This window comes from Gracilinanus agilis, chromosome 2 (assembly GCF_016433145.1).
Source record: "Gracilinanus agilis isolate LMUSP501 chromosome 2, AgileGrace, whole genome shotgun sequence".
NCBI lineage: Eukaryota > Metazoa > Chordata > Mammalia > Didelphimorphia > Didelphidae > Gracilinanus > Gracilinanus agilis.
The window spans coordinates 37,970,633-37,981,582 of NC_058131.1; the positions used below are offsets into that span (position 1 = coordinate 37,970,633).

General features: G+C 36.1%; 1 protein-coding gene across 1 annotated transcript; it reads right to left on the bottom strand.

Moving 5' to 3' along the window:
* Positions 1 to 9,817: 9,817 nt before the first annotated feature.
* LOC123233188 (zinc finger protein 2 homolog) lies at positions 9,818 to 10,768 on the bottom strand. Its single transcript, XM_044659339.1, has 2 exons — positions 10,297 to 10,768; positions 9,818 to 10,152 (listed from the first exon to the last, which is right to left on the bottom strand). The coding sequence occupies exons 1-2, from the start codon at positions 10,766 to 10,768 to the stop codon at positions 9,818 to 9,820; spliced, it is 807 nt and encodes a 268-aa protein (XP_044515274.1).
* Between the last annotated feature and the right edge of the window lie 182 nt (positions 10,769 to 10,950).

The window sequence follows — 10,950 nt, forward strand, 5'->3', positions numbered from 1 at the left end:
CTGAAACATCTTCAAACATCTTCTAATGACCTTACCACTAAACTCAAGGAGCTCTTTTCTGAACTGATTATTTTTTTTAGACTTATCTTTCATCTTAAAATCAATACTGTGTACTGGTTCCAAGGCATAAGAGCAATAAGGGCTAGGCAATTGGGGTTAAGTGACTTGCCCAGGGTCAAATGAGGAAGTGTTTGAGTCCAGATTTGAATCCAGGAACTCCTGTCTATAGTTCTGACTCTCAAACCACTGAGCCACCTAAATGCCCTCATTTCCTGATCCTTCTTGACCTCTCCATTGGTTTTAACATACAGCCATCCTTTCCTGACTCCAAAAATTCCTACTTTCTCCTTTCCTGGAACTTCATCCTTCTATTATTGATGTATGGCCTGTTATTGGTCTCATTTTCCATATTTTCTTTCTGGTAATCTAATCCAATAACATCATACTAAGATATAAACAGATCCCTACAGGATGCATATTGGCTTATCCAGTTTAGTTCATTTATTCGTATTTGTTTACTTCTTGTCCCCTCCCATTAGACTGTGAACTCTAAGGGGGCAGGGTCTATCTTTGTCTCCCGAGTGCTTAGCAAATAGTAAATGCTTAATAAATGGCTATTGATCAACTGTTCTATTTGTTATACAGGGTCCCAATCTTGGAGATATCTTTATCTCTTGCCTCTTTAACCTGTGCATCAAATCAATGTCCAAGTTTGGTGTATTTCCACAATATTTCCTACATCTGACTTCTCCTCCCAAGTGTGACTACAAATACTTGTTCAGGCTCTCATCACTTAAAAACCTGTTTGCCTCAGTTTCCTTATCTGTAAAATGGGGCTAAAATAGCATCTCCCTCCCAAGGTTGTAATTGAAGAAGAAAAGTTTATAAAGTATTTAGCACAGTGCTTGGCATATAGGAGAAATTCTATCAATCAATCAATATATCATTATTAATATTATTATTATTATCTTATAGACTATGGTAATATACTTCTACCTAGTGTTCCTACCTCAGTCTATTTATTCCTTTGAATTTCATTCAGTCCATATCTACCAAACAATCAAAATTCTATAGCTATTATCTATAACCTCCAAGATACTTCTTTTCTTAATTCTGTGAATGTCTGGTTTATAGTCTTTCCTCCCCAACTCCTGTCTTCATATTAGGGGCCAGGGCCTCCAAAACACACAGATGCACATGCATACACACACACAGAGTTTTTATTTTTATTTTAATTACATGTAGAAATAATTTTTGACAATTTTATGAAATTTTCTGATTAATATTCTCTAATCCTGACCCCCCTCCCCCAAAGCGGTCAATAATCTGATATAGGTTATACCAGTACTTTCATGCAATACATATTTCCATATTGGTTATGTCATGACAGAAGACACATAACTCACACATACAATTAAAAAAACTTATGAAAGAAATATAATGAAAGATGGCATGCTTTGATTTTCAATTAGACTTCAATAGTTCCTTCTTTTCTGTGGGTAGCATTGTTCATCATGAATCCCTTGTGGATATCCTGGAAACTTTGCTGTTAATAGTTTAGTCCTTCACAGTCAATCATTGTATACTTTTTTGTTTCTGTAGACAGTGTTCTTCTGGTTCTGTTCACTGCATTTTGCATCATCTAAAATTTTTCAGGTTTTTCTAAACTTATCCTGTTCATCATTTCTTATAGCACAATAGTGCTCCATTACAATCATATACCACAATTTGTTCAGCCATTCCCCAACTGATGGACACTCCCTCAGTTTCCAGTTCTTTGCCATGACAAAAAGAGATGCTAAAAATATTTTTGTACAGGCACAACTTTTTCCTTCATCTCTGATCCCTTTGGAATACAGACCTAATAATGATATTATTGGATCAAAGTGTATGCATAGCTTTACAGCCCTTTGGTCATGGTATGATTGCTCTCCAGAATGGTTGTATTAGTTCACAGTTCCACCAACAATGTATTAGTATCACAATTTCCCCACATCCTCTCCAATAATTATCATTCTCTAGATCTTTTTATCATCTCCAGATATTTGATAATGATGGTTTAGTTGATAAGAAAGAAGAGGACACATCTTTCTGTCAGCTCATGGCGCTGCTGCTGCTGCTGCTGCTGCTGCTGCTGCTGCTGCTGCTGTGTCTCTTGCAGCAAGGAGTTTATTATATATACTTCAAGACTCACTTCACACAAAAGAATTCCCCAAAACTTTGCATTTGCGCAGAAACACAAATTATGTCATATCAAAACACAAAGTTTTTCAATAGCTTCCAAATAGAACAAGGCTAAGGTCGAACTTCATCTGGGTCCTTATCAGAAAGCTGTGACAGGGAATATTTTTTCAGGGGCAAAATGCCCTTCCTGGAGTAATTTATGACCTTGAGTGTCTAAACTACTTTTGAAACAAAAACAGTTGTATTTCTGACCAAAGGAGAGAATGTTAATCTCTTGACTACTAGTTTGCTAGGAGCTTAAAGCTTTTCATTAAGGAAAGATGTGGATCAGAAAAGGAGTCAAAAGAGGAGTCCCAGATTTTTATCTGTTTGAGACTCTGTTTCTCTTATTGGCTTCCCACATATAATTTTCCCTTTTGGTCATATTAGCCAATCTGACAGGTGTGAATAACATTTCAGAGTTTTTAAATTTGCATTTCTCTAATCAATAGTGATTTGAAGCATTTTTTCATATGAATATAGATAGTTTTAATTTCTTTCTCTGAAAACTTCCTATTTATATCCTTTGACCATTTGTCAATGGTTCCCTTAATTTATTTATAGTGCATTCCTTTATTTCTAGATTAAGGCTCTATTTTTTTTAAACCCTTAACTTCGGTGTATTGTCTCATAGGTGGAAGAGTGGTAAGGGTGGGCAATGGGGGTTAAGTGACTTGCCCAGGGTCACACAGCTGGGAAGTGGCTGAGGCCAGATTTGAATTAAGGCTCTATTTTGACTTCATCTTGTTTATGGTGTGAGATATTGGATTTATCCTATTTTCTACCATACTATTTTCCATTTTCCTCAGCAATTTTTGTCAAATAGTGAGTTCTTCCACTAAAATATTATACCTTTGGGTTTATTAAGCACTAAATTGCTATGGTCATTAACTGTTATGTGTTGATTACCTAACCTATTCCATTGATCCACTACTATATTTCTTTGCTATTACCAGATTGTTTTGATAGTTACTGCTTTATAGTATAGTTTCTTCCTTCATTTTTTTCATTAATTTCCTTGAAATTCTTGGTCTTTTGTTCTTCCAGATGAATTTTATTATTTTTTCTAGCTCTATGAATAATTTTGGGGTAGTTTGATTGGTATGGCACTGAATAGGTAAATTAATTTAGGTATAATTTTCATTTTTATCCTATTGGCTTGGCCTATCCATGAGTAATTAATGTTTTTTCAATTGGTTGGATTTGGTTTTACTTGTGTGAAAAATATTTCATAATTGTGTTCATATTGTTGCTGGGTTTGTTTTGGGTAGGTATTCTCTTAGATATTTAATATTATTTATAGTTATTTTGAATGGAATTTCTTTTTCTATCATTAGCTGTTGGACTTTATTGGCAGGAAATAGAAATGCTGATTATTTGGGAGGGTTCAATTTGTATTCTGCAACTTTGAAAAGTTGTTAATTAAATCTGTTAGTTTTTTGACTGATTCTCTGGGGTTTTTGACATATACCATCATATCATCTGCAAAGAGTGATAACTTTGTTTCCTCATAGCCTATTCTAATTCCTTCAATTTCTTTTCCTGCTTTTATTGCTATGTCTAGCATTTCTAGTACAACATTAAGTAGTAGTGGTGATAATGGGTATCCTTGTTTCACCCTGATCTTATTGGGAAAGGTTTCAATTTATTCCCATTATAGATAAGGCTTGCTGATGATTTTAGTTAAATGCTATTTATCACTTTAAGAAAAGTTCCATTTATTCCAATGCTTTCTAATGTTTTCATAAGGAATGGGTGCTGTACAAAAAATATTTATAGCTGCGCTCTTTGTGGTGGTAAAAAATTAGAAAATGAGGGGATGCCCTTTGATTGGGGAATGGCTGAACAAATTGTGGTATCTGATGGTGATGGAATACTATTGTGCTGAAAAGAATAATGAACTGGAGGAATTCCATGTGAACTGAAATGATCTCCAGCAATTGGTGCAGAGTGAAAGGAGCAGAACCAAGAGAACATTGTACACAGAGACTGATAAATTGTGGCACAATTGAATGTAATGGACTTCTCTGCTAGCAGCAATGCAGTGCCCCAGGACAACTCTGAGGGATTTATGAGAAAGAACTCTATCCAAATTCAGAGGAAGAACTGTGGGAGCAGAAACACAGAAGAAAAACAATTGCTTGATCACATGGGTCGATGGAGATACATATGATTGGGGATGTAGACACCTCTGAAGCTCAACATTCCATGTTTTAATCCACACACTAACTCCACACCAATAGCTACAGTAGTTAAGATAAAGTTTTTACTCATGGGAAAGTCAAACCTACCTAGCATAAGAAATTAAAGTCACAAAAATAGATTCTGGTAAATGTTATCTTCTTAGAATTCTGGGAACTCATTAGTTTCTTCTAGCAGTAAACAGACAGATACCTGGAGCAATATCCTGGATTAGATCAGTCTCCCCATCTCAAAATTGCTCTTCACTGAGGTTGTACTCCTTGCCCGACCTTGCTCAAGAATGCTAGAGGGGCAGGGAGCAAGGCAAGGAGGACTTAAGTCTTTGCATTCTCTACATTGTAAAATCCAATGGAATTGCTTGTTGACTACAGGAGGGGGAGGGAGGAGAGGAGGGAAAGAACATGAATCATGGAATCATGGAAAAATATTCTAAATTAAATTAATTAATTAAAAAAAGGAATGGGTGCTGTATTTTGTCAAAAACTTTTTCAGCATCTATTGAGATAATTATGTGTTCTTTGGGTTTTTTATTGGTATGATCAATTTTGAGGATAGTTTTCCTAATATTGAACTATTCCTGCATGCCTGGTATAAAATCCACCTGGTCACAGTGTATGATCCATGTGATTTAATGCTGTAATCTCCTTGCTAGTATTTTATTTAAAAATTTTGCAACAATATTCATTAGGGAGATCTATAGCAGCATTGGCAAAGTACTGGCACACGTGTCCAGTGGATAGTGGGGGTGGGGGATAGTTGCTTCCTTCCCCCTCTTCTCAGCACCTAAGGACATTTTTTCCATGGCCCACCCCCTCTGTCCAGCTGCCCAAAGAGAGCACTTCCTCCCTTTTGGGGTAATGCAGAGGGATCACAGGCAGCTTGAAGTTGCAGTTTGGACACACAAACTTGAAAACCTTTGCCAAAGCTGATCTACAGTTTTCTTTCTCTGTTTTAGTTCCTCTTGGTTTAGATATCAGCACCATATATGGTTCACAAAAGGAATTTGTAAGCATTCCTTCTTCCTCTATTTTTCCAGATGGTTTATGTAGTACTAGAGTTTATTGTTCTTTGAATATTTGGTAAAATTAACTTTTTTTAAAATTCAAAATTGAAGGAAATGCTAGGTTTAATTTAGAGGTAGGTGAAAATGTTTTTCCCCGTCCTACTCTACAGATCTCTGAAATTTCTCCATGGATGACCTTCCCCTTAGGGAGATCCTGGTATAGAGAGAGAAGAAAAGAAGCCCTTTAGGGGCCCTCATGGTTAGGAGTGTGACCTGGATGTAGATCCAGCAAAGGAGACTGAGGAAGAAAAATCAAACAGGGAGGAGAAAACCTAGAAAGGCAGGGTCCTCAAAACCTAGAGAGAAAAGATGTTTAGAAGAAGATAATGATTGTGCCAAAGGCTGTTGAGAAATCAAGCAGAATGAAGACTGAGAAAAAGCTATTAGTTAACATAATTCAGAGATACCAGTGATTTTAGAGAGAGCAGGTTCATTTTAATAATGAGGTTAGAAGCCAAATTGCCCATAGAAGAAGCTTATGTGTCCTCATTGGCTAGGAGAAAAGGAAGGGAAGGAGAGAGATAAAAAAAAGAGAAAGAGAGATAGAGACAGAGAGAGAGAGAGGCACACACAAAGACAGAGATAGAGACATAAAGAAAAAGAGACAGTGAGACATAGACAAAGAGACAGAGAAAAATTTGTGGCCAATTCTCTCTGATCCATCATTTAAAAAATCAAATTTTATTTATTTTTATAGCCTATTAATATGCCATAAATAAAATAAAATTTCATTTTATTTTTAATTTCAAATTCTCTACTCCTTTCCTACCTAGAAATCAAAAGCAAAACCCATTACAAATATAGATAGCCAAGTTAAAAAAAAATTTCTGCTCTGATACATCTTTGATGCAGCTTCCTCCAGCACTTCAGCCATCACAGCACAGGGGAGCAACAATTACTTAAGGATTGCTTTGATCCCTTTCCATGAGATTCAGAAATAGTTGAAGGAGGTCCTTGGGATGCATCCTGCAGGTCCATCCCCACTCATACTCCATGGGGAATACTGCAATCTAAACCTCATTGCATATATGAAAAGTTCCTCTTAGTTTCTGGGCTTAGGCTTTTGTTTTAAATCTTTAATAATTGGATTTATCTAAGGCTGATGATCTGGTCAAGAAGATGAACGTTGTAAAAGATAGAAGGGCCCAGAGGTACAGATCTAAAACCATCTGTTTTAGAAATGAACTAAGTGGGAGGTCAGTCAATAAACTAAATTTAGTGTCTACTACTGTCAGATCTGACTGACAGGGGTCTGACGTAGGAGGCAATATGAGATGTATAATTAGAATCTGCTCTGCAGAACTCCAATTCCCAGCCTCCCACTTTCGTTCTCACCTTATATCCTTATGTTTTGGAGGCAAAGTTTGTGTGTGTCCCCACCCCTCGCTGTTTCCCCCCCTGCTAATGTGGCTGGGAAAACTCAGGTTTTTACTTTTGTCTTTTTATTTCTTCTACTTCAAGTGAGTATTAATAAATCTTATAAAATATAATACTTGGAGTTATTGGATATTAATTTTAATCTTACAGACCAGAGTAGGGAGATTCAGCAAGGTTTATTAGGCACTGCAAAGACAAAAAGGGGAGACCCATAGCTCAGAGAGCTAGGGGGTTAAATAGGTTTTTATGGGCTTTGCTAAATTAGGGGTGCAAGACTTAGGTAATCTGAGACTTGCTTCATTGGTTGTTTCAGGGTGGGAAGTAGCTGGTTCCCATGATTCTTAACATAGTGCGGACAGTATAGGTCCAGAACATTGCTCCAACACAGACTTGTTAGGTCACAGCATGGGAAGTAAAAGTGCCCTTTGGAGTGGATCAACTGCTTTGTTTCTGGAGTTCCAGTAGGGGCAGAGGAGGTGTGTGTGTAGGGCACTACTCAGGGAAAGGGGAAAAGGGGTTTAGGCCTATCAAGATTTGTGACCTACTATACAGCAATCACTGTACTAAGCACTAATGGTATAAAAAGAAGCAAAAGGGTCCCTCTCCCCAAGGACCTCATGATCTAATGGGGAAAGACAATAAGCAAACAATATGCACAGATGATCAATATACAAGATAAGACAGGAAATCATCAAAAGGAGGAAGGCACTAGAATTATGAGAGGTTGCTCAAGGTTTCCTGTAGAATGAGATTTTAGTTGGGACTTGAAAGAAGTGATGTAAAGAGGAAGAGGAAGAACATTCAGGGTATGGGGAGACAGCAAGAAAAATGTCTAGAGCTGGGAGATGGAGTATTTGTTGGTGGAATAGCAAGAAGTAAGAGTAATGAGGAGTGGGAGAATCAAGTATAAGAAGACTGGAAAGGCATGGGGTAGCAGAAAGATAATGCTAAGTAATGAAAGGCTTTGAATGCTAAACAAAGGATTTTATATTTGATTCTGGAGGCAATAGAAAACAAAATTTAAGGATATAAGTCATATCCCAATTGATAAATGGTCAAAGGAAATAAACAGCCAGTTTTCAGAAGAAATCAAAATGATGTATAATCATATGAAAAAGTGCTTCAAATTACTATTTATTAGAGAAATGCAAATTAAAACAATTTTGAGGTATAATTCCATACCTATCAGACTGGCTAATATGAAAGAAATGGAAAGTAATGAATGTTGGAGGAGGTGTGGGAAAATTGGGACACTACACTAATGCTATTGGTGAAGTTGTGAAGTGAACCAACAATTTTGGAGAGCAATTTGGAACTACGGCCAAATGGCTATAAAACTGTGCATACCCTCTGATACAGCAATAGCACTACTAGGTCTGTATCCCACTAACCTTTTTTTTTTTTTTAAAGAAAAAGGACCTATATGTACAAAAATATTTATAGCAGCTTTTTGTGGTGGCAAAGAGTTGGAAATTGAGAGGAGGCCCATCAATTGGGCTGAACAAATTGTGATAAATGATTGTGATGGAATAATTATTGTATGATAGGAAATGATCAGAAGAATGCTTTTAGAAAAATCTGTAAAGACTTATGTGAACTGACACAAAGTGATCAGAATCAGAACATTGAACACAGTAACAGCAATATTGTATGATCAATGATGAAAGATTTAGCTATTCTCAGCAATATAATAATCTAAGACAATTCAGGACTTATATAGCATCCACCTGCAAAGAAAGAACTGAAGGAATATCAATGCAAATAGAAGCATATTCTTTTTATTTTTAATTTTTTGGGAGGGTTTCCTTTTTGGTTTGTGTTTTCTTTCACAATGAGTAATATGGACATTTTTGTATTACTGAACTTGCATAACCTATATCAAACTGCTTACCTTCTTAATGAGGGGGAGGGAAGGAAAGGAGAGAATTTGGAACTCATATAATTGGAAAAAAAATTTTTTTTTAAATTAAAAAGAATCGAGAGTGGAGATAACAGAAGCTACATTCTGTTAGGGAAGATGGGATGGAATGGAATTGTTTGTGTATGTAGAAGGATTAGTTTTGGTAAGGAGTAAATCTTCCTCTTCATGTGAGGGGTGGAGGATATAGTGGCAGAGGAATCTGAGTGACAAAAGATGAAGAAGAGGAGAGAAGGAGAATGGCCTCGATTTTAACTCTAAAATATGAAGTAAAGTTCTCTGCTGAAAGGTTGGGGGAAAAGGAAGCCATGGAAGGTTTGAGGAAGGATGATAAAATTTTGAAGAATCACCATGGAAAGTAGGATAGTGAATTGATAAAGGAGAAACAGTAGGATTTCCTAGCAGCAGTGAAGGATGAATTGAAGTTGTATAACATAAATTTAATAGTGGGCCTAATCAGAACAGTTATGTGATTTTTTCCACCTTTGTTCAGCAACACAGTAGCAGTGAAAAGTAACAAGCAATACTAATGCTGGTGGAAAAATGTAACTCATTGATTCCAAAGTATTTAATAAAATGAGAAATTTTATGAAGCTTTCCCTCCATTTTTACACATTTGTGTAAGATCTGGCATGATCATTATCAAGCTTTACCAACAATAATAATAATAAAACAATAATAGCCATCATTTATACAACTTACTATGTTCCTGAAAGTGTGCTAAGCACTTTATAAATATCTCATTTGACCCTCTAGTTTCTGATATTCTATAAGGCATTTAAATTAAGGTTTTCCCAAATGTTAACACAATCAAAAACTTCTCTCTAGAATGAATTTTCTTATGCATAAAGGCTTCCACACATTAATTACAGTGAAAACTTTGATTTACAACAACTTCTACTTCTTTCAGAAGGCTTTTTCTACACATTTTATATATGTAAAGGAATTCTTTACATTACAAAATACTTTGTGCTTTCTAATATTTCCATGCCATTTGAAATCTTTCCCACTTAACTATACTAGAAAGGTTACTGTCAAGTATGAGTTTTCTTGTGTGTATTAAGTGTTCCCTTCTGGCTGAAAGATTTTCCACACTGACTACATTCAAAAGGTTTCTCTCCAGTATGAATTCTCTGATGCTGCATAAGGTAAGAGCTATGTGTGAAGCCTTTTCCACATTCTTTACATTCAAAGTGTTTTTTTCCAGTATGGGTTTTCTTATGTGTATTAAGGGTTCCTTTCTGCCTGAAAGATTTCCCACATTCACTACATTCATAGGGTTTCTCTCCACTATGAATTCTCTGATGCTGCAAAAGGTATGAGCTGTGCCTGAAGTTTTTCCCACATTCATTACATTTAAAGTGTTTTTCTCTAGAGTGAATTTTGTAATGTTTCTTAAAGGATGAGCTATGTGAGAAGATTTCACCACATTCTTTACATCCAAAGGATTTCTCTCGTATATGCATTTTATTAAGAGTAGTAAAGTTTAGTGGACGACTATAGGCTTTTCCACCTTTTTTATGTTCAAAGGGTTTCTTTCTAGTATGGGTTTTTTTGTGTGTATTAAGATGTCCCTTCTGGCTGAAGGCTTTCCCACACTGATTACATTCATATGGTTTCTCTCCAGTATGGATTCTCTGATGTTGCAGAAGATAGGAGCTATGTGTGAAGCCTTTTCCACATTCATTACATTCAAAGTGTTTCTTTCCAGTATGAATTGTCTTATGCTCCTTAAGATGTACACGCCATTTGAAAGCTATCCCACATTCATTACACTGAAAAGGCTTCTCTCCAGTATGAATTCTGTTATGTGCATGAAGACTTCCCTTTCGGCTGAAGGTCTTCCCACATTCATTACATTTATAAGGTTTCTCTCCAGTATGAAATCTATTATGGGCATTAAGGCTTTCCTTCCGGCTGAAGGCTTTTCCACATTCATTGCATTTAAAGGGCTTCTCTCCTGTATGAATTCTCTGATGCTGCATAAGGGATGAACTCTGCCTGAATCCTTTCTTACATACACTACATTCAAAATGCTTCTCTCCAGTGTGAATTGTTTGGTGTTGAGTTAGGTATTGATTACTTCTGAAGGCTTTCCCACATTCATCACATTCAAATGGTTTCTCTCCTGTATGAATTATCATATGTATTTTAAGGTTTCCCTTTT

Bases quoted from the DNA above. Each gene is read 5' to 3' on its own strand.
- LOC123233188 (XM_044659339.1), bottom strand. From the start codon at position 10,768: ATGCAGCATCAGAGAATTCATACAGGAGAGAAGCCCTTTAAATGCAAT. The intron at 10,153-10,296 runs GTGGAAAAGCCT...TTCACTCTAGAG, and splicing joins ACCCTTTGAACATAAAAAAG to AAAAACACTTTAAATGTAAT.